General features: G+C 43.1%; 1 protein-coding gene across 1 annotated transcript in view; it reads left to right on the top strand.

Moving 5' to 3' along the window:
• The first annotated feature begins 246 nt into the window (after positions 1-246).
• The window catches only part of nos1 (nitric oxide synthase 1 (neuronal)), a 100,955-nt gene continuing 76,380 nt past the window's right edge, over positions 247-24,821 (top strand). The window contains exons 1-5 of the mRNA XM_070886322.1: positions 247-971; positions 17,280-17,400; positions 20,552-20,689; positions 20,806-20,951; positions 22,296-22,458. Coding sequence (XP_070742423.1) covers positions 247-971; positions 17,280-17,400; positions 20,552-20,689; positions 20,806-20,951; positions 22,296-22,458 — 1,293 coding nt within the window. The remainder of the gene's footprint in view (positions 972-17,279; positions 17,401-20,551; positions 20,690-20,805; positions 20,952-22,295; positions 22,459-24,821) is intronic.

Below are 24,821 nucleotides of genomic sequence, written 5' to 3'. Positions count from 1 at the left end.
CATTTACCGAAGTTTCTTAAAACAACTGGTAATGAATGAAAATGTTCCTTTTTTATTACAGCGGTAACAGTTACCAGGCCCTTTCAACTAACACTGTATTGTGTTTCTTTAAGTGAACGAGAAGCTTTCCTGACACTGGAAGAACCCAAGTGTGATCACAGGTTAATTATGTTGGATGAAAGCTCTAGGTACATGGAGAGTCAGTAAAATTAAATAGTCGCTTATCCACCAAGAAACGTCTGAATCATGGAGAAGAATGAGTTCCATGTCCAGCAGTTGCAACCAAACATCATATCTGTCCGACTATTCAAACGTAAGGTGGGTGGTCTCGGATTTCTAGTGAAGCAGCGTGTCTCCAAGCCCCCTGTGATCATCTCTGACCTAATTCGTGGTGGGACAGCGGAGGAGAGTGGTTTAGTGCAGGTTGGAGATATCATCATGGCTGCCAATGACAAGCCTATGGTAGATGTGACTTATGAGCATGCTTTGGAACTGCTGAAGAACATAGCCACAGAGACTTTTGTGGTGTTGGTTTTGAGGGGTCCGGAAGGGTTCTCCACTCACCTGGAGACCACTTTCACTAGTGATGGGACAACAAAAACAGTGCGTGTTACCAATCCTTTGGTTCCTGTTACCAAAATGAGTGATTCTCCCATTCAAGGCACCCAAAACAAAGACCACCTCAAAGCTGAAGATAAAAGGATGAAGGTTATCTCTAACCCAACGTCTGAGACATGGAGCAATGAGATCCCGCAGGATCCCAAACTCCTAATTCAGATTAATGAAATGATATCTTTGGTTAATGAAAACTCTTTAAAAGGAACAGATGCCTCTTCTACCAACATTAACAACTCGATGATAAATGAAAGAGCTGAGAATGATGAAATTCTTAAAGAAATTGAACCTGTACTAAATCTACTGAAGAACAGTAAAATGCCAGAGAAGTGTGATGCTGAAGTCGAAGTGGACAGGTAGGCAAGCATTACAATTTTGTACAATTATTTTCCCACTTTATTGCTTATTCTGGGGACTGGTATGAAAATGGATAGAGACAGTAAAAACAATGCTCCATAATGCCTATGGGGTGGGGGTGGGGCGCAGGGGATGGTTGACGATAATGAGCTAGGTGTGATAGAGTCACAAACATCTTTACAAAGAACATATTTATGATTTTTCTACACTTTGTGCACTGAAGGAAATTCCTCCAACATCAGTCCCAACAAGTCCATTAAGGAGTTCTTCCAGAGGAATATAGTAACCCGTCGATCCTGGTCCGCCATTAAATGAGACCAAGGCTAATCTGTAACCTAACTCCATCCACACATCTTGGCTTCATATCCCTAAATACCCTTGGCTAGCAAAAATCTATTGATTTCAGATTTAAAATTATTAATTGAGCTGGCAATTGCTTTTTGTGGAAGAGAGTTCCACACTGTTACTACACTTTCTGTGAAGAAGCGTTTTCTAACTTTTCTCCTGAATGTTCTTACTCTGATTTTAAGATTATGCCCCCTTGTCCTACACAATACCCTACCAGTGGGAAACTTACTATGCCACTAATCTTTGCGCCATCGGCAAACTTGGATATTTGGCTCTCTATTGTATTATCCAAGTCATTAATAAATATAGGGCCCAAATTTGCCCAGGATTTGCTCCGTTTCTTTTGGAGCAACTTGATTTTTCTGGATTATCTTAAAAATCCCCATTCTGCACATTTAATTTGTGTAAGTGAGTTAGTTAGGATTTTTTTTCAAAAGGAGACGTTACCAGCCACCGATGCCCGTTTTGGCCATAAAAGCCAGTTTGGACAGCTAATAGTTGCTCCAAACTAACTTACACCAGTGTATGTGGCCACTTGTGGCCGCACAGAAAACCCTTGCGGAGAGTTAAAACATCAGCGCAGGTAGCCAGAGATGAGGGCTAGAAGGGAAGCACAGAGGACCTTGCAAAGCACTAAACAACTTCACAACAACATTCAAGAAGCTTAAAAACCATCAATAATAAATAAAAAATAAAACTTAAGTCCTAACTTCCTAACTCGGCCCGAGAAGTCAGCGGGCTGACTCCAACTCCTCTCTGACTCTCTATGACTCCGATGCTCTCTCCAGGACTCTGACTTTCTTTCCGACTCCTCGACTCTCCGAGGACTTCCCGGACTTCTCTCCGAGGACTCCAAGGACTTCCCGGACTTCTCTCCGAGGACTCCGAGGACTGACTTCTCTCCGAAGACTGACTTCTCTCCAAGGACTGACCCCTCCGAGGACGGACTTCTCTCCGAGGACTGTCTGGCTGGGGGCAGAAGCTAGTGCGCATGCACGAAACCTCCAGTGTGCATGCGTTGAGCTGCCGGCACTGTTTTTCACACAGGGCCCTAGCTCCGCCCCCAAATGGACAGACCAAGCCATGGGAGAGGCCACAGAGCAGCCAGAATCCAGGGAGATCTTTTTGGCGCCGTTTTCACCTAGGAAGTCAGCGCATCTCCGGTGAGTGCGACAAAAAAAATGGTTGGGCCAAATTTGGGCCCGTAGTGAGTAGTTGAGGTTCCAGCACAGTTACTTGTGGGACCCCACTAGTCACTTCATTCCAATTTGAGTACATATTCATTATCCTTATTCTTTGTCTTCTACCGTCTAACCAATCTCCTAACCAGGTCATTAATTTGCCTTCAATTCCATGAGCTTTTAGCTAACAATCTCTTTCGTGGAACATATGCAATATGGGCCTTGAAAACACACTGTGCAACAATGCTTAATATGTTTGTATCAAATTCCCTTCCCACTCATTTAACAGAAGAATTAACACCTTCTTTGAAATAGGGGACAGATAAATTTCATTTGAAGGCATTAAATTTTTCATAATAATATGGCTTATTTTAGTTTCCGGCTCTTTTTCTTAGACTGGAAACAGATGACTGTCATCTAAAAAGAACTTAACAATGCATCACATACAGAAAAAATTACAGCAGCTGTTGATACACGCCATCAATATGGGAAGTTATCCCTGGCACTGGAATGTGAATTAGCAAAATGTAGATACAGTTGCTTCATTGCTGAATGGGTTCTATGTTAGTTACCTAGTAGAGGGACCAAAATTAAGAAATGTTTGATTTAATCTTTTAACAAAAAAGATGCAAAAATAATTTTATCTCTGTGTTTTTTGTAATATGCCAGAACTTGTGTCTTTTTTAACAAATGACTAGCTGGGGCATGTTAACATAACACATTGATTATTTATTCAATTACTTTCAAATACATTTCAGCACATTTTCCAACTTTGGCCATCGTCTGTGGCTTTAACAATTAGATTTCTCATTTAGTGAATTGGACTATTGGCTTTTCACCTTTAGAACATGGGTGTTAGTGCAGAGTGGACTGATAATCAAAATCTTACATCTGGATACATTTCCTATTTGTGACATTTGACTTCCACTTGTCACATTTTTGTCACACAATTGTGTCAACTTTTTTCTTTATGAATTCCTATGTGCACATTTATAATTAAAAATCAGTATGTAAACTCATCATTCTGCATAATCTGCTTGAACAATCCGGCCAATGGCTTCTCACAAATCTCTCAAAGTGCTTTTTGAAAAAAATAATTCAACTACCACCTTTTCTTCAGTAATTGAAATTTCTAATGTCTGAAATAAGGGCTTAACCAAAATAAAAATAATCAAAAGTACATATTTCATAAATAACATGATTAAATGTATCTTGAATTATTGACTTGTCTTTTGTGTCTTTTAATACCTCCATTAAAGTTTTTACTTGGAGACCTCAGCATCTACCTGGGCTTTGACTTGATATTTATAGCCCGAGCTATGACATGGTCAGTTGAATTCTGGTTATAATGTCTGAACATGTGCGGTGTGCCTAATATCCCAGGATGCATTGGGACGGTTCAGTCAGTTATACTGGGGGGAAAAATTATTGAGCTTCTTAAAGTTTCTGCTCCAATAAATAAAAAGCTTGAAGACAAATTTCAAATTGTCTTTAAAGTCAAAGGAATTATTTCTGCATGGATATGTGTTTGAAAGAAAAAAAAATGAAAATGTTCTGAGTGCACACTTGTTCTAGTCTTTATTTTGTGTTCTATAAACTTTAGAAAGCAAACGAAAGAGAGAGAGAGAGAGAGAGAGCGAGAGAAAGATTGGAGTCATGGATAAAAAGACCAATTGACTAGTGCAATTCTAGCAGATGCATTCTTTAGAATCACAAGTCATAGTGTGCATCCTTGATTTGCACATAACGGACCTGGGGTTTGGCACTCAAAGACAATGACCAAACTTGTACTATAGGTTGCACCTCCCTTTTCTGGAGCCCTCGGGACCTGGCCTGTTCTGGCTAAGGGATTTTTCCGGACGAGGGGTGGTCACTTTAAATTGGATGGTACAGGCACTGAGCAAGGGCATATCGGGGCTGGCTGGCTTGGGGCTGGGAGCACGGCAGAGGGATCATGGGGGTGGATTGCGGGGTCAGGCTAGCGATTGCGGGAGTCGGCAGCGAGGAAGGGCTTCAATTTGTTCAATTTGTTCACGTCGGAGCTTTGCGCATGTGCCACCCGGTGGCCGGGAATGGTTCTGGACGAGGGGTGGTTCCGGATAAGGGAGCTCTCGATAAGGGAGGTTCAACCTGTGCCATGGTTACACATGGCCCCAGTTTTACTGAGGTAGTTAAAGTTTGAGGAGAGTCTGATTAAAAAGGAAACTTTGGCATTAGAAAAGTGTGGGCTGTTTAACAGTGTGAGGGCACTGCAGATGAGTACTGAAGTAAAAAGTCATTGACACTGCTAGACAAAGAAATTCAACCCATTAGTTACTTTGAAGCATTGAGGTTTGTTGCATTGTCAGCAATGTTACAGTAGGGAAGGGTCCTGGATGCTTCGTTGAAGAATTCTAAGCGACCTATATAAGTTCACTTGAGATAAACATGTGGTGGCCCCAGTTCATCCAGTGCCAAATTTCAACGAGAAACAGTAACATATTTTTAAATTCTAATATTTTTTGTAGAAAACTTAAGTTTTTGTAGAGTGTATTCAGCAGCTTATCCTTACATTAAATTAATTATTACATAGGATGTGTTAGAAAGACTGATAAATTTGTTATAGAAATTCTGATGCTATCATAACATGCCTTCATAGATTAGTTCTCCATGTGACAAGATTCAACTATATAAGTGAACATCTTTTCAAAAAACATTGTAGGTTTGAATCCTGCTCTGTGCTGAGTTAGCCAGGTGTTAGAAATCGCCTTTTCAGGCTTTCGCTGGTCACCTTAATAATCAGGTTCGAGTGCAAACCAATGTGGTGGATATTTTGTGTTTATTCTGAGTTTAGAACGGAATATAACACACGAGTTAAACAGCAAAAGCATACGACAGTCACAAGCAGTTCTTCAGCTTATCTCATCTCTTCCTTTCGTCTAGAACCCCGAGTGGTTGACTTCAATGAGCGGGGTCCACCCTCGAAAGAGCGTTGAACCTGCTCATCCTTGTGTGGTTCCACTTCTGTCTGAATCAGCCCTCATAGTGTTTCTTTTATCCTCTTTTTAGAGGTGGGCCTGGGATCGAATTATTGACAGGGCTATTTGACCTATGGAGGCTCCCTTAAAAACTAAAAGTACTTTTAGTTCTTTGTCTCCACTTGTCGATGAAGACCCACCCCGAAGGAGGGATTTGTCCAACCATTACGTAACTTTCTCGTTTATAGTTTTGAAGGCCAATCCATCCATCTGGACCCCTCTTATCTGTCAAGCCCGAAATTCAGGACTGCTGGGAAGCTGGTGCTCCCCCCACTTTTTTGGGGCCTTTAGTGGCAACATTTTTTCGTGGCTGGGCCACCCCATTTTCAGCTCCAAAAGAGAACAAATGGGTTTCAGCGCTAATGAACCCTTTCAAAGTGGATTTTTCAGCGGTGTGGCTGTCTTAATTTGAGCGTTATCACCGCTGAGAAATTCACATTGCAGGTAAGGGTTTCTAATGAGCCAGCTGCTTCCTGGCCTTTTTAAAGGCCAGGGTTTGTAGCAAGGCCCTGAGGGGGAAGGAGGTTGGAAGGATGGCTGGTGTAAGAGGTGCAGGGAGAGTCAACAGGTTCACTGATATGGAGCTGGAGACAAAGATGAATGGTGCAGAGGACAGAAGAAGAATACTGTTTCCTGACGTGGGGAGACCTGGCAGACCGCCAGTACATAATGCATGGAGGGAGATTGCAGGGGAAGTGTCAGGCACCTCCATATATGTGAGGACACACCCTCCCAGGAGGGTACTGTCCAGTCTGCACCCAGCCCTTCCAGGGTGGCAATGGGTCGATGCCTCTTAGCTCTGGGGCGACGGGGCGACGGGGATCTTCCCCCTCCTCCTCAGGTGGTACTGTTGGCTCGACCTCCAGCGGCTGTCCCCTCATGATAGCCAGGTTGTGCAGCATGCAGCAGACCACGACGATTATGGAGACCCATTGAGGAGAATACTGCAAGGTGCCACCAGAGCAATCCAGGAACCGGAACCTCTGCTTAAGGAAGCCTATACTCTGCTCGATGATGCACCTAGTGACACAATAAGCGTCCTTGTATGCATGCTCTGGCACTGCCCTGGAGTTCCACAGAGGAATGGGAAGCCACAGGGGCTTGTCCCTTGTACCCAAGCAGCCAAACACAATCCTGATTCAGGCCGGTGAAGACGGCAGGCACACTGGTCTGGCGCAGAATGAACGAATCATGGCTGCTGCCTTCCTTGCCCACTGGCTGTCTGCACGTTGCTGACAGCGACACCTTCTCCTGCGTATTGCCCTGCTTCTGACCAGGTGTACCAGATGTCACCCTCCCAACACTCCTCCCATCCTCAGGGTAAACCCTGTCAAGTAGCCCAGAGGCCTCCACTAAAAGTCAGACCTGAAAGTTGTACAAAAGTACAGGGGTATGTGCAAACCTCTGAGCAGCACTCAGCAGGTTTAATGGAGCCAAAACAATTAATAAGACTATATCAAAAGATAAATACTGCGGATGCATGCTGAAAAATGAAATAAAAACGCGAATAATTAATAAAACTATATGAAAAGATAAATCCTGCGGATGCTGAAAAATGAAATAAACACAATAATAACTAATAAAACGTTTTACCTACCAAAGGGCCCCAGCGGTGTTGTGTTCGAGCACCGCATCGAAAACCTTGCGGGGGCACTGCTGGGAAAAGTCCCACCTTTTCCTCGGTGAATTTTGCTGTGGTAGTCCCTTTTCAGCGGCCCGCACACTGCAGAGCTCACCGCTGGAAACCCTCCTTTACAGCGGTTTCACCGCGCCGTTTCCGGCGGAAGTGAACTCCTCCCAGAGCTGAATATGGCTCAGGGAGAGAAAAGTACCCGACTGCGGCGGCAGATCGATTTTTTCGGTCGACTGCGCAAATGCCTTGGTAGCCATCCCTTTGGGGACGGTGAATTTCGGCCCATAGTCTCTTATCTCATTCTGTCTTATCCTCTCTGCTACAACCGATGCCTGTTCCAGGGCAACCCCAGGCCATTAAATCAAGGGCTCCAGGCTAGAACTATCTTATTTCAGCCAGTCGTCATGGATATCCTAACTCCCATTCCTTCTATTCTATGTCTTTTATACAAATTAACTTTTACTATCTCAAGCAGTTCTGTTAAACAAACTCCAAATTCTACCTTAGCGTTATAATTGGTTATTAGTAATAATGGAAAAAATATTAGGTTGGGCCTTCATTGGCCAAATTAAAGACTAAGTCAAAATGTTATGCATTCTCTAATCTAACTCATTAAACACACTGTCTCGGGAAAGTGAAACTTAAGCATTCTCAGGTAAAACATAGCTTATACATTAACTCTTTACTTGTCTTGAGCAGAAACATCATAGGCAGTCCCTCGGAGTCGAGGAAGACTTGCTTCCACTCTTAACATGAGTTCTTAGGTGGCTGTACAGTCCAATACAAGAACCACAGTCTCTGTCACAGGTGGGGCAGATAGTCGTTGAGGGAAGGGATAGGTGGGACTGGTTTGCCGCACGCTCTTTCTGCTGCCTGCGCTTGATTTCTGCATGCTCTCAACGATGAGACTCGAGGTGCTCAGCGCCCTCCCGAATGCACTTCCTCCACTTTGGGTGGTTTCTGGCCAGGGTCTCCCAGGTGTCAGTTGGGATGTTGCAGTTTATCAGGGAGGCCTTGAGGGTGTCCTTGTAACATTTCTGCTGCCCACTTTTGGCTCATTTGCCGTGAAGGAGTTCTGAGTAGAGCACTTGCTTTGGGAGTCTCGAGTCTGCCATGTGAACTATGTGGCCTGCCCAGCGGAGCTGATCTAGTGTGGTCAGTGCTTCAATGCTGGGGATGTTGGCCTGGTCGAGGACGTTAACGTTGGTGCGTCTGTCCTCCCAGGGGATTTGTAGGATCTTGCGGAGACATCGTTGGTGGTATTTCTCCAGTGACTTGAGGTGTCTACTGTACATGGTCCATGTTTCTGAGCCATACAGGAGGGCGGGTATTACTTCAGCCCTGTAGACCATGAGCTTGGTGGCATTTTTGAGGGCCTGGTCTTCAAACATTCTTTTCCTCAGGCAGCCAAAGGCTGCACTGGCGCACTGGAGGTGGTGTTGGATCTCGTCGTCAATGCCTGCTCTTGTTGATAGGAGGCTCCCGAGGTAAGGGAAATGTCCACGTTGTCCAGGGCTGCACTGTGGATCTTGATGAGTCGGGGGGCAGTGCTGTGTGGTGAGGACAGGCTGGTGGAGAACCTTTGTCTTACTGGTGTTTAGTGTAAGGTCCATGCTTTCGTACGCCTCAGTATGACGTCGACTATGTCCTGGAGTTCAGCCTCTGTATGTGCGCAAACACAGGCGTCGTCCGCGTACTGTGGCTTGAGGTCAGAGATTGGCATGGTCTTGGACCTGGCCCGGCAGAAACATACAATCAATAAACACAATATCATTTTCAAGTGACTCTAATTTCTAACGCAAGGCAAAACATTAAGGACAGGGGGGAAAAAATCATCCCGGGTTCCCACTCCTGACACTTTCCAGCTGGAAAATGTGGCCATTAGATGAGTTCAAATAAAGACATGGCTTTGATACCCCTTTGTGTAGAATGGCCTGCTGATATTCACTGTCTAGGCTCATAGGTACAGAATGACCATTTGGATAAGATACTTGGAGGGAAGTTTGCATCTGTGGAACAGTGTCACACTATGAGCCACATCTTGAAGTGGTGAGGGTGAAAAATTGGGAGGGGATTAAAAAAAAGTGGTGTATTCATACAGTGAATCCCTGAACTGAAAGGGGAAAGGGAGATCTGATGAGAAAGTTTTCTGACGGGGCGGGCACAAAAAACAAAGGATTAATTACCTGGTGGAACTTTGACAGTGCATCTTATTCCTAAATTATTGAGTAATATGAGGTGCCCCTTCACACATGCTACATCATGATATGATAGGTTACACGCTGTCACTTGTACTTCCTCATATTGGGCCTAAATTTGGTCCTCCGTTTTTTTTGGCGCATTCATGTGAGGTGCGCCGACTTCCTACACTCAAAACAGTTCCGAAAAGATATCCCCGTATGCTCACCACTCTGTCGACTGTCCTTGTGCTTGGCGCAGTGTGGCAATTCCATTGGGGGGGCAGAGCTAGGGCCGTGCGGCTGAAAGAGTGCCGGCAGGGGGGCGGAGCTAGGGCCTAGCACGTGTACAGTGCCGGCCGCGTTGCGCATGCGCATTGGAGTGTTCGCGCATGCGTAGTAGGGAATAACATTGGCAATCAGCCATTTTTAAAGGGAAAGGCTTCTGATTGATTTTTGGTGCCTGAAGGCATGCTGTGAGGAGTGCTGTGGAAGAAATCAGCTGCTGGAATCAGTGAGTGCTCTGTGTTGCTGCTAAAGTTCCAGAAGGAGTGCTGCATAGGTGAAAATCATTGCTGCATGCAAAATAAGGACTGTGTGTTTTGAAAGATCACTGAGTGTCAATTCAATACAACAATGCAACAACGTGCACCAAGAACGAAGAATTTCTTGCATGACGAAGTGGAGCTACTAGTTAATGTCATTGAGCAGAGATGGCAGGAGCTAGATACCAGCAACAGAGGTCGCACAAAAGTGCCACTCAAAGAAATGAAGAAACGCTGGAACCAAGTTGCAGAAGATTACTGCGCAGTGGTGAGTACCACGAGATCTGGAAGCCAGTGTAAAGAGAAATGGCAGGACCTTGGTCAAGTAGTTAGTGTAAGTAATATTTTCATTCCATGCAATTGCAATTGTAAATATGACCAGCTGTATATGTACCACCCAGCAAAAAGACACCCTCTCTAAAAAGTTGCATTTTCACCTTTGCAGAAAAAATTGGCCCACAACAAAAGGGAAAGAACTTGAACGAGAGGAGGCCCGCCAAATCTGCAACAACTGACATCCTTGGACGAGAGGGTCGCTGTTTTGATGGGTCCTGCCTGGAGAAAAATAATCAGTACTGCACAAGCTGGGCCCACGCGCGAGGGAGAGGGTAAGTCCTGAAAATTCATCGTGGCCCTTCAAATCAACTTGCTGCCTGGCCTGCTACGTATGAGCCTGCTCATGCCACCCATCCTTCCCCCTCCTGTGCTGCTAACCATTTGACTTCTGTTATATTTTGCAGAACCTGATGCCAATCCTGAAGATCCAGAAGAAGATTCGGATGCATACGAGCCTGACCAACTTGAGGGGGTGGGGGGGGGGAGAGTGAGGGGGGGGTGGAGGGGTGGCATGGAAATGTATGAAGGGGACAATGTTGAAATGAATATGGTTGAGGCCACGGTACAGGACTTCACGTTGCCAAACACTTCCATGAGTTCTGGTGCGACATTCTTTGGTTTCATGCCATCCCCGTCCATATATTGTGCTTTAAGTTCTGATGTGACATTTCATGGTTTCCCAAGTTCCGAGGTTGCAGGTTCCAGTGGTGATAGAATGCAGCATGGAACACCCAGTGCCCCATGGTCCCAGCTTGCAGGTCCCAGTGCTGATGGGATGCAGCATGGAACACCCAGGGCCCCACCGTCCCAGCCTGCACCTCCCACTGGTGGGGTGCTGTGAGGCAGACCCAGGGTGATGGGAAGGAGAAATCGACTACGCTCTCCTGAGATGCAGGATGCAACAGATGTGGTTCAGATGATGGCATTGGGTGTGGAGAGCAATGACCTTACCCGATCACTCGTGCACACCATCATTGGGGTGGGTGATGAGGTAATGGGACTGTTAGGAGAAATAACTGTAATGGCACGGGAAATGGGAACGATTTTCGGGAACATCAGTGATGGAATAGTGTCCCTGAGGGAGGGAATGTCAGAGGCAGCGGAAACGACGGCACAGGCCATCAGGGAGGGCATGTGTGAGGTAGCTGCTGCAATAAGGGAACACGGCCAGGCCAATCAACTGCCACTCCAACTGCAATCCCCACACCAGCCTCTAAAGAGACCCAAGCCGGACCCTCCTCATTAACACCTGCCCCACCCGCACCCCATGAAGAAGTGCGCATTCACCAAGATGTGCATGAGTGATGGGTGCAGCCTTTCTTTGCTGCTGTTGTTGTTGTTGTTGTTGATGTTACTGTTGTAACTGTTTTCACATTGAAAGTTTTTTGTAAGTTATGTAAATTTACAACTTTATAAGTGATCTTAAAGTTTTTAAGTGATCTTAGAGTGTAAATGTTCTCACATTTTGTAAGTTATTTAAATTTACAACTTTATAAGTGATCTTAATGTTTTCAGTGATCTTAGAATGTAAGTTTTTTCAAATTGAAAGTTTTTTGTAAGTTTTGTAACTTTACAAGTTTATAAGTGATCTTAAAGTTTTTAAGTGATCTTAAAGAGTCATATTAAAGTAAAGTTTGATACAAGAATTATTTTGTTATACTAAAGTGAAGTACATTGTAAACCTTTCAATAAAATATATTTTACATTAAAATTGAATCATGTTCTATTAACATAACACAACATTTAGGAACAACTGCAAAAAATAAATATGTCCATGCGGAATAGTTGTCGCTGAGCCCTCAGGCATCAGTAAAGCGTTCATGGATGAGTTGCTGGCGCACGGTTCGAGCAATCGTTAAAGGAGCACGATAGCCCGTCCTCCTCGAACATTGTGCTCCGGCCTCAGGCACTTGCATGGTTTCCTGATCATCGCCATCATTCTCCTCCACCACCTCCTCCTGCTCGTCACCTGCATCTTCCAAATCATTATCATCAGCCACTCTCACTGCAGGTGGGTCGTCTTCTTCCACTATCAGCTGCTGCTGCCTCATGATGGCTAAGTTATGCAGCATGCAGCATACAACAATGAACTGACCGACAATCTCAGGGGAATATTGCAAGTAGCCTCTGGAATGGTCCAGGCATCAGAAATGCTGTTTCAAGATGCCAATGGTCCTCTCTATGATGCTGCGTGTCATAATGTGCGACATGTTGTATTAATGGTCAGCTTCCGTCCGTGTTACGCGTAGGGGCATCATGAGCCAGGTGGCCAGGCCATACCCTTTGTCTACCAGTAGCCAGCTCTGCCCTTCTGGCTGCTGCTCAAACATGTCAAATATAATGTTGCCACGTAGGATGAACGCATCATGGGTGCTGCCAAGGTATCTTGCATCGAGTGAGATGATGCGATGCATGTCATCACACACGAGCTGCACGTTAATGGATTGTACCCACAGGTGCTCGCAAAGCGATGTGGGTACAATCAATGCAGCCCTGTATCTTTGGGAAGCCAGCAATCCTTGAGAATCCCACAGCCCTGTCATGGTTGCTTGGGCGGTCATTCGGAACTTGATGAAGTCATTCCTCTGCGCATACAGTGCAGCTGTGACCTGGTGAATGGAGACATGTATTCCATGTTGAGAGATGGCGCACACATCTCCAGTTGTAGCTTGAAACGATCCTGAGACATAGAAGGAAAGTGCAGCTGTAACCTTCACTTCAACAGACAAGGCAGTGCACCTGCCGCTTCTCGGCTTTAAATCTGGTCTCAGCAACTCACAGATCTCACGGACAACTTCTCTGCGGAAACGCAGCCTTCTGACACAATCTGCCTCACTCAGGTCCAGGCACGAGCGTCTAACTCGAAATTGCCAAGGTGGGTAAGGCCTCCTGCCCCGCAGCCTATGGGCTCTGATGTCCCTGATGTGATGAGCTCAAATCAATTCTCTCCTACGTAGCACAATGATGCCGAACCATTGCAAAATTCGTGGCGTTGATATTGCTCCACCCATACTTAAAGTAAAAGTTAAACTTTCAACGGTCAAAGAGGGTGAAAAATGGCTGCAAAGCAGGCAGCACAGCAGAGTTTTGCATTTCTCCCTCCCCCAAGGTATGTATATGGACCGCACCCAAAGGACTTTTGTTCGCTCTCCCTCCTCGTCCACCACCGCCCCCGCCCCCTAGCCTGTTGCAGCCTGGTTCATTCCTACAGCCTGTGTGTTCTGCCGAGCACCGCCCTCCTTTAAGTTGACTCCTGCAGCCTCCGTGTTCTGCGAGCCCAGCCTGTTGTGTGTTGTGTGTGGCCAGTTCCCTGCGCTCTCTCTCCTGCCCGGATGTCCCACCCCACCCGCACCAATCCCTGGCCAAGTGGCCTCTCGCACCGGCAGGCCCGCTGACTTCCCGGGCCGAGTTAGGACGGTAGAACTTAAGTTTTATTTTTTATTTATTCAGATTTTACTTATTATTGATTGTTTTTATGCTACTTGAATGTTGTTGTGAAGGTGTTTAGTGCTTTCCAAGGTCCTCACCGCTTCCCCCCTCACCGCCCCCCCCCCCATCTCTGGCTACCTGCGCTGATTTCTTAACTCTCCGCAAGCGTTTCTGTGCAGCCACAAGTGGCCACATACGCTGGCCTAACTTAGTTTGGAGCAACTATTAGCTGTCCAAACTGGCTTAAATGACCAAAACAGGCGTAGGTGACTGGTAACGCCCCCTCTTGAAAAAAAAACTAAACTAAAAAAAATCCTAACTAACTCACTTACACTGGAGCAAATTAAATGTGCAGAATGGGGATTTTTAAGATACTCCAAAAAAATCAAGTTGCTCAAAAAAAAATGGAGCAACTCCTGGGCAAATTTGGGCCCATATTAAGGCCTCCTTCCTCTCAAAAAAGAGAACCAGTTAATTACCACAACTACTTCCAGAATTATTTTGTTTTGGCAGTTTTCTCCTCTCTGCTGCAGGCTTTGACTACTTCTGAGGTACAGTGCTACACGGTTGATTGCTCTTCTACTTTTCCTCCAAAAGACCGCTCTTCATGTACGAGCTTAGACAGTGAGTGCAGGCAAACCGTTTAACCGCCGAGGCAACACAGCCGATGACTGTCCATATACATGTACATTTTCCAGTAAGAGTTATTGGTAGTGACCAGGAATGGGAACTTTGACTGACTTTCTCCTCCCTAGTTCGGGAGCCAATAGTTACTTCCTAACTGCTATTCCCAGTGAAATAAGATAACTCAGTAAAGATTGGGAATCAATTCTGGTTTGTACGGCTCAGTAAGACATTGCCATGATCAATTCAGCCATTCGAGAAGCTTCAAGCGACCTTCAAGGTCCTAAATATATCAGTGACAAAGGTCTGAGAAGAGTCTATTGGTCCTCACCATTGAATGGACATGATGTAGGTAACAGCTAAAGCAAGGGGAAATAAACAAAACCGCTGAAAACCAACCTGACTTTTTTAAGAGCAAACATTAAACATTTGACAAATTGTTGTCATCCATAATGTATGAGCACAAAATTGCATCTTCTCTCTGGTGAATACATATTACCTTTGTGGATAATACAAGAAAATACTTGAAAGATAAAAAGTGAGGTATTAAAAATATAGCAAAGCTCTGTTCACTGGAACAACTATTTAATCCCAGATCTCGAAAGATTTTGTAGGAAGAATACTAACTGTGGATTGCATGCTGTTATTGGTTTAATGTTTTGTTCATGATGGAATGTTCTCCGTTAGTATTTTTCCTGTTAGTATTTTTCCTTGTTTGACTTATTCACCTTCAGATTGGAAAACAATTGTACTTTGGAGACAATAACCACACTATGTCACAGAATCAGTCGACAGGGTTCTGCATAATCTTTAGGTACTCTGTGGGTAATTTTACCTGCAATTTTTATTGCGTGTATTTAGACATTTGCCTCTGACAACAAGATATACATTTTAAGAACAGGAGAAGACTCAACCAGCTCACTCACAATATTACAAGAAAGATTCAGATAAGTTACATTTTAGTTCAGCTGTCAAGAATAAACGTTTCTTCCTACTCGCTCTGTCAAAACCCCTCAGAATTTTGAATACCTCTATTTGAAATCCCCTTAATCTTTTCTGCTCTAAGGAGAACAATCCCAGCTTCTTCAGTCTCTCCACATAACTGAAGTCCCTCACCCCTGGTATCATCCTGGTAAATCTCCTCTGTACCCTCTCCAAGGTCTTGACATCCTTTCTAAAGTGTGATGCCCAGAATTGCACACAATATTCCGGCACCTTGAAGTTGTGTTCTGGATTAACCTCATCTATACTATTTAATATTTTGTTTATAGGATTTGTTTATTTGCCCTCAAACAGTAGCGGTAATGTAGGCCACAGTATAAATCAGGAAATTAGAGGTACATGTCACAAGGGTGATGTAGTAATCATGGGAGACTTTAATTTACAAATAGACTGGGCAAACCAAATATGTAGTAATAGCGTGGAGGACAAATTCATGGCATATACAAGATGGTTTTCTAGATTAGTATGTTGAGGAACCAACTAGGGAACAGGCTATTTTAGATCGAGTATTTTTGAATATTATGGGAATCAAGGGATATGGGGACAGTGCAGGAAAGTAGAGTTGAGGTAGAAAATAAGCCATGATTGAGGGGCCGAATGGCCTATTCCTGCTCCTAATTCTTATATTCTTATGTAATAATTTGTATATTTTTATAAGATCCTCTTTTTGTTGCTTCCTTCCAAGTTTTTTCACAGTCTTGCCTCATAACTCTATCCTTTGATGCAAGACCATTCCTTGATAATCTGTCTGACAGTAACCGACTCTTGATTGCGTACTCTTCATTTTCCTAGTTCTCAATGAACATTTTTTTCTTATATTAATAATTTTCACAAGTATGTCTGATGCAGCCCTAAATAGCTGAATATAAGGCAAAATAATGCCAACCGCAAGACACATTGGATGTGAGAACTGTTCAGGAACAACAGTATATCAAATGGGCAATTCAATTGATAGGAATGCTAGCATATTACCGACCCAAGTATGACCCTCTACTTTAACCAGAAAATTAGCCATTTTAGTTCCTGTGATTCTGACCCATGATTTATTCTCAGCTGCATGACCAATAATAACAGGTCAGCACCCAGTGCATGGTTATACTTCCCACAGCCAGCTTTTCTCAATGTAATCCAACACTATCAGCCTGAGGCAGGTGCTCAAATGGTGAGGCACAACTTGTTGTGAGGAAGAACTGATTTTAAGTCTGAGTAAAGAGCCACTCTCATTGATAAACACATTCTAAATAGGAAACAGAAAGATTTTTTTCTACGATAATGAAGTGATATATCATGTTTTATAGAGGATTATTTCTTCAGGTAGGTAGGGTGACAGATATATGCCCTTGACCTTGTCACATTTATGAAATTGCTTTTGATTCATTTGGAAGTCACATGCATTCTTGGATAATGCATCACAAAAATAGTCCAGTGAAGACATGGACGTATAAATGACTGACATAAATCATCCATTAGATACCATACCTATTGTATAAATTGAAGTAATATAGTGTCTATAACTGCGCATTGAGTGCTCACCTGTCTTCATCTGGTTCCCTGTATAACTGAACATTCATTTGACTTCTCTATTTTATATTGTGTCACTTTTTCTCTTTCTCTCTCTGTCTCCCTCTGTCTGTCATTTTCTCTCTCTCTCTATATATATATCTATAAACAAACATATGAAATGGATGAGAAAAAAAATTGGATCAAGCCGATCCCATCCAGATATAGGACAATCACAGATACCATTTACCTGCTCTATAACCACACAAAAAGAAACAGATAAAAAGGGTTAGCATTTCTGTGGGGGTTCTCCTGATCTCTTTGGCACAAGACCAGTGCAAACTCCAGAGAAATAATGTAAATGGCCTATTTATTGATTTATATATATGCTAAAATAAATTGTACTGGAATATCACTTTAACTTTGAATTCTCTCATGAAGCACTGCTGAAACAGAAAAGGGGTATAAGACTGTTTTATTAACATTGAAGTAATAAAAATAATGTTCACATACAGGGGTGAGGTAGACAAAAGCCAGCAGGGTTTGAACCTACAAGCCAAGAATGACAGAGTGTTTTGTGATTTATGGAGAAACGAAAATCTGCCGACAGTTCTTCCTAATCCTTATTCAAAACAGGTAAGAGAATGTATTGCCAACACTGGCTGACATCTCAGATATATTAACTGCCAAACCAGAAATATATGGCTGGCAGCAAAAAATAGAATTAAATAAGTGTTTGGATCATACGTGATTAATTATCAATTACCATTTTATTGCTACATTATAAAAAAATGTAGGGGCTCAATTTGCGGTCGGAGGCTTCCCATGGGTGGATGCCTCCGACCTGCAAAAATCTACGAACTTACCTGGTTATCCAGGAGGTTCGGCGACATGCGCTCCTGGGCCTCTATGCGTAGGCCTGAGCAGAGCCCCACGTATCCCAGGGGCGCATGCGGTTCGGAAGCGCCCCTGGGATCAACCAATCAAAGAAGGGAATCCCCATTTTATGGGGTTTCCATATGTACGGAACTCTCATAAGTATGAATGAGGATCACATAAAAAATACCTCTACGCATCAAATAAATAAGAAAATTACATATTTAAAATGAATTGAAATAGCATTTAATTAAATATTTACAACAAAAATGTAATTTTTTGAAAAATAAATGTACATGTTTTAACGGGACTCAAAATAAACTTACCTTATTGCACAGGGATTTTAATGTATAAATGAATGAAAAGGTTCTATGTTTTTGTTTTTTCCTACATTACAACAGTGACTACACTTCAAAAAAAAATTTACTTCATTTTCTGTAAAGCACTTTGAGACGTCCAGTGGTCGTGAAAGACGCTATATAAATCCAAGTCTTTCTTTCTTCTTTTAAAACTCTTACACTGGTAAAAGCAGAATTTCATGGGCATTCGCTGAGCAGAGTTTGGGCAAATAGCCCAACTTTCCACCCGCAGAGGCCTTTCTCCCGGGCATTTGTATGATCTGTCAAGAAAATTCTTGACAGATTGCAAGTTGCAGGTTTCAGCGCATGCACAGAGCATGCCTAAACCCAGAACTTGCGCGGCCCCTATGAGCGCACGCGCACCTTGTATGCGCCCATAGGGGCCGCAAATTCAGCCCCGTAATGTTCAAAATTGGAAAAAATCAAATAGAAAGCAATTGATTTCGTTTATTGCAACATGGAAATAAGATCAATAGAGGAAAAGTATTTCAGTATTTTAAATCCCCCAGTCAGTTAGTAGGTAAATGCGATGAACCACACAGATCTCTGGTCCATGCTGAATTAGCAGATCTCAACCAAAGCAGCAGGAAGGGTGTTAACATTCTTTTTTGTGTCCATGGGCTAGAGATGGGGAAATAAAATCAGCCAGGGTTCTTAGTTCTGATCTTAGATCCAATGGCCTATGGCTGAAAACACGCATGTGTGTACATTGCATGAGGTCAGGATTGGGATCAGCTGCTACATGCCTCATGGTGGAGTATCTTACTGTCATTCAGTGTCTAGACTCATATTTGGGTGAGATAGCAGAGCGTAGCCAGCATTCATATCTCAGCAATGTCTTCAGGTAAAGTACAAACTGGAAAAAATACAAGTACCCTTCTGCTGAATGTCCCACTTGTCAATGTAATCAGTCTCTTCAAAAAGGCAAATTATTCTGACTTCATTTTAATCTCACATTTGTATTAACTCTGAGTAACAATTGCACAAAAGTTTTTAAACCAGCTTCAATGTAAAGTGTTGCTCACTACCCCTGCTTAAAGAGAGTTAAATTCAGAACTTTTGGCTTATGTTTTCAGCCATATCCTGAGTACCTTGTGTAACATAACAAAGTTAATTCAGTACAACTACTATTATCAGCAATTAAATTATATGCCAACCTGATTATCTGCTGGAATGTTTCCAGGACAAAACATTGCAAGAGATGTTAAAACAAAATAATGTTTTTTTCTTATTTTTACTATTCTTATCTTCATCTCCGTACCTCCAATTTCCATTATCCACCAGCCCTGGCCATTATGGTGGATGACAAGGCCCCATTCTAAATGATAATTTCAGAAAGAACTCTCCCACTCCATGATCACCCTGCACAGACTTACTAAATCATGGATACCTTTTCCAATTTGCCAGGCAGTTTTGTTCTGATGACTCATGCATGCTTGGTACTGGGTAGCCTGGACTTTAGCCATTTAACAGGCATCAGGAATAAAACTTTTATTTCTCCTGCCTAATCCAGATTTGAACTGTATTCCTACAGTGGAAAATTCTGACTCGTTTTACTAAGCCATCCAGACCGCCAAATTTTAAGAAGTTTATCCATGCATCTGCATTGGTACCTTATAGGAAAACAATGGCCCACAATTTGCGGTAGGTAATAACGGCGAACTAACAGCACTCACTGTTATTACCCCTTTGAAACTGACCGCAACTTCAGGATTTGAGCATGCGCATCTAGATGAGGAAATCCTGAAGTTGCGATCAGGCATTCACTTCTCCAACACTGACTGCAACGCAGGCACCCCCCTACTCTCCCCTCCCTCACCTCCCCACTCCCCTCCCCTTCCCCCCAAATAGCCGGCAATCAGTGTAATCAGGGAAATCAGTGAAACTGATGAAAACTTGGGCTTTTCCACAGTAATATCGCTGTTAAATACCCCATTACAAGTTAGGCCTTGTTGGATTAGGTGTAACTGCCGTTTTAACAGCGTATTGACTGCTAAACAAATGCTATGACCCTGATAAACTAATTTTAATTTTGTGGAGTGTCAAATTTCTCCATCGTGATAAAAATTACAATTTTTAAGAAAACGTTTTTATATTGTATAAATGTTTATTCATATTTATTTCAAGTTTACCTTTTCCCCATATGAGAGCCCCAATCTCTTTTTTTTTTCCTGTAACATTTTTAATTTTTAAACAGTCTGAGCAAAAGGAACTACTTTGCTTCCTGGTTCCTGGTCTGTGAGAATCCTGCATTGTGATTGGCTGCTCAGATAGCTTGTTGACATCACAGCAGCTCCCTTTGGGGGATCCCCATTATATTACACTGAAATCACTTGCGCGTCGAAAGAGGCAAACTTCTCGCCACAGAGATCACGAGATCTTCATGGGCAGCTTCTGTCGGGGTCAGCGCCGCCTTTGCTTTGCTGCTGTCCGCAAATTCTGGGCCAATGATTTTTTTAACACTAATGTTAGTTAGTGATTTTGCTTTGCATTTCTATGTGCTGATTGCGACAAGTTTTTGTGAACTAAGGCGAGTGATTCATTTATTTCAGATAATCCCATCCGAGAATGTGTCACCTACAAAGAGTTCACCGATTGGCAGTCCATCCAAATGTCCCCGTTTTGTTAAGATAAAGAACTGGGAAACAGGCGCCATTTTAACCGATACATTGCACCTGAACACTGAAATGGTAAGGTCAGCTTTTCAGAGATTCAAATTGTGGCCTTCGCTGCCAACCTTTGAGCATTTTAGTGCAAAGCAGTTTATTATATTTCTAGAAATGTTCAACATGTTCTGTGCTTACAGGCAGCTATGTGTACAGAGCAAATATGCATGGGATCAATTATGATGCCAACCCAGCATGTAAGAAAAACAAGTGAAGCCCGAACAAAAGAGAAGCGACTTTCACTGGCAGCAGACTTTATTCATCAGTATTATACGTCCATCAGAAGGCAATTATTTTATTTACGCCTATTTAAAATGGGAGCTACTATGTCTTGCCTGATTTAAATTTCAATAATTTGAAAAATTCTAAGCCATATGCTATTATACAATGGGTTATATCCTGAGTTGAGTGACTCCATTGCATCTCCCTCATCCATTGCCTCACTATGGCAGGCTTGTGCTCTGCAGTTGTGCTCTACAAACCTTCCAGAGAAATTTGACTCATTAAAGTGAATGTTAAAAAAGAATTGGACCAAAATGCAGCAGATAGCTTTTGGAGGGTGGATGGAGAAGTGGACTAGAAATTATCCTTTTGTGCCTGGGACCTGAGGTTGAATCCAAATTAGACAGGTGGGGTGAAAATTTCCTCACTAAGTCAGCCTAGATTTGAGCACGTAAATCAAGGCTGACACTCCAGTGCAACGCTGAGGGAATGCTGCAATGTCGGGGGTGCCGTCTTTCAGATGAAACGTTAAACCGAGGCTCCATCTGCCATCTCAGGGGGATGTAAAAGATCCCATGGCACTATTTCGAAGAAGAGCAGGGGAATTATCCCTGGTGTCCTGGCCAATATTTATCCTTCAATCAACATAACAAAAACATATTATCTGGTCATTATCTGTTGTTTGTGGGAGCTTGCTGTGTGCAAATTGGCTTTCGTGTTTCCCACATTATAACAGTGACTACATTCCAAAAGTACTTAATTGGCTGTAAAGCGCTTTGAGACATCCGGTGGTCAATAAAACCGCTATACAAACGTAAGTCTTTCTTTACTTCACTTCCTGATGACTGCAGAGACCTCCATGAAACGCAATTGAGCTTTATCAACCCAGTTCCCTGCAGTTCACAGCACAAAACTGCTGATTTTTAATGATTTCGCTCAACGTCCACTGGAATCGATTGTGTGGGAAATGGAAATGTCCCACTGGTCTAGAAGGTGTGTGCGTGGAGAAGGGGAGAGGGGCTCTTTTGAAGTTTGGACTGGGTTACTACAGTAACATTGACACTTTATCTGATTCAACTAATTTCAGAGTGTTTGATGCTGAGAAATGTTCAATTCTCCAACAGGACATCCCTCACCTTTACAAAATTAACATCAAAAAACAAAACCAGATTTTGATATTTTGCCTGGTAATAAATCCGGGATGCAAATGGTTTCTAAATCTAGCATCCTACCTTTCCCCATTCCAATCCCAAAACCACAGCCAATCAGAGTTCAGTATCAGGAGTTAACTCAAGTGCTTTCAGATGTTATATTTGTATTGGAAATTGGAACTTGCCTCCCAATTATACATTTGATTACATGGGGTGCCATTTATTATAAGCATAAAGTGTTTTGTTTTGGACTATAGGCATGGGTCCAAGGCCCATGATCAAAGGATCGAAGAGGTGACAAAGGAGATTGAAACAACTGGCACTTACCAACTGAAGCACACTGAGCTAGTTTATGGGGCAAAACATGCCTGGAGAAATGCTGCCCGCTGCGTTGGGAGGATCCAGTGGTCCAAGTTACAGGTTGGGATTTACCAATGATTGGATTAGAATGTACTTTAAATGGTGCGGTCACATTTGGAAGGTAATGCATGGCCAAATTTAAGGAGCAGAAAAGGGGAAAATGCAATACAAAAATAATAATTATTTTTCAATCTTTAAAAGACATCAAATTGTCAAGTCTCAAGTTCACATAAGGACAGGCCCATTAAACACGGAAGAGAGTGACTAAAGTAAATGTTGGTCCCTTAGAAGATGAGAAGGGGGATTTAATAATGGGAAATGTGGAAATGGCTGAGACCTTAAACAATTATTTTGCTTCGGTCTTCACAGTGGAAGACACAAAAACCATGCCAAAAATTGCTGGTCATGGGAATGTGGGAAGGGAGGACCTTGAGACAATCACTATCACTAGGGAGGTAGTGCTGGACAGGCTAATGGATCTCAAGGTAGATAAGTCCCATGGTCCTAATGAAATGCATCCCAGGGTATTAAAACAGATGGCGGAAGTTATAGCAGATGCATTCGTTATAATCTACCAAAATTCTCTGGACTCTGGGGAGGTACCAGCGGATTGGAAAGCAGCTAATGTAACGCCTCTGTTTAAAAAAGGGGGCAGACAAAAGGCAGGTAACTATAGGCCGGTTAGTTTAACATCTGTAGTGGGGAAAATGCTTGAAGCTATCATTAAGGAAGAAATAGCGGGACATCTAGATAGGAATCAAGCAGACGCAACATGGATTCATGAAGGGGACATCATGTTTAACTAATTTACTGGAATTCTTTGAGGATATAACAAGCATGGTGGATAGAGGTGTACCGATGGATGTGGTGTATTTATATTTCCAAAAGGCATTCGATAAGGTGCCACACAAAAGGTTACTGCAGAAGATAAAGGTGCGGGGAGTCAGAGGAAATGTATTAGCATGGATTGAGAATTGGCTGGCTAACAAAAAGCAGAGAGTCGGGATAAATGGGTCCTTTTCGGGTTGGAAATCGGTGGTTAGTGATGTGCCACAGGGATCGGTGCTGGGACCACAACTGTCTACAATATACATAGATGACCTGGAAGAGGGGACAGAGTGTAGTGTAACAAAATTTGCAGATGACACAAAGATTAGTGGGAAAGCGGGTTGTGTAGAGGACACAGAGAGGCTGCAAAGAGATTTAGATAGGTTAAGCGAATGGGCTAAGGTTTGGCAGATGGAATACAATGTCGGAAAATGTGAGGTCATCCACCTTGGAAAAAAAAACAGTAAAAGGGAATATTATTTGAATGGGGAGAAATTACAACATGCTGCGGTGCAGAGGGACCTGGGGGGCCTTGTGCATGAATCCCAAGAAGTTCGTTTGTGGGTGCAGCAGGTAATCAGGAAGGCGAATGGAATGTTGGCCTTCATTGCGAGAGGGATGGAGTACAAAAGCAGGGAGGTCCTGCTGCAACTGTACAGGGTATTGGTGAGGCCACACCTGGAGTACTGCGTGCAGTTTTGGTCACCTTACTTAAGGAAAGATATACTAGCTTTGGAGGGGGTACAGAGACGATTCACTAGGCTGATTCCGGAGATGAGGGGCTTACCTTATGATGATAGATTGAGTAGACTGGGTCTTTACTCGTTGGAGTTCAGAAGGATGAGGGGTGGTCTTGTAGAAACATTTAAAATAATGAAAGGGATAGACAAGATAGAAGCAGAGAGGTTGTTTCCACTGGTCAGGGAGATTAGAACTAGGGGGCACAGCCTCAAAATACAGGGGAGCCAATTTAAAACCGAGTTGAGAAGGAATTTCTTCTCCCAGAGGGTTGTGAATCTGTGGAATTCTCTGCCCAAGGAAGCAGTTGAGGCTAGCTCATTGAATGTATTCAAATCACAGATAGATAAATTTTTAACCAATAAGGGAATTAAGGGTTATGGGGAGCGGGCGGGTAAGTGGAGCTGAGTCCATGGCCAGATCAACCATGATCTCTTTGAATGGCGGAGCAGGCTCGAGGGGCTAGATGGCCTACTCCTGTTCCTAATTCTTATATTCTTATGTTCTTATATGCAGTCTCAGCTTCACACTTACTTAACTTTAGTCTGCAGTACATACACCACTTGGCAAAAGTAGCGGTCATACAATGAACTGTTCTGAATTGGAATGACAACATCTTTATTTGAAGGTTAAAGCTGTAAAGGTAAATTGAGCGATCTGATGTTCTGAGTGGAAAGATGGACTCAATGGGAGTGTAAGATAGAGACAAGACTACAACACTGTAGCACCAATTCTCTAACCTGATTCAAGCACAGCTCTCCCTTCGACCCAGTGAATTTACGCTTAATTGTTTTACCATTTTCTTTTTCGTGTTTTCTGATCAATCATAATTCCAATTTATTTGTATTGATAAGTGT

The sequence above is a fragment of the Pristiophorus japonicus genome, chromosome 8, assembly GCF_044704955.1.
Source record: "Pristiophorus japonicus isolate sPriJap1 chromosome 8, sPriJap1.hap1, whole genome shotgun sequence".
NCBI classification, from domain to species: domain Eukaryota; kingdom Metazoa; phylum Chordata; class Chondrichthyes; family Pristiophoridae; genus Pristiophorus; species Pristiophorus japonicus.
The sequence above is the reverse complement of the archived record's forward strand: the minus strand, read 5'-3'. Positions and strand labels throughout refer to the sequence as shown.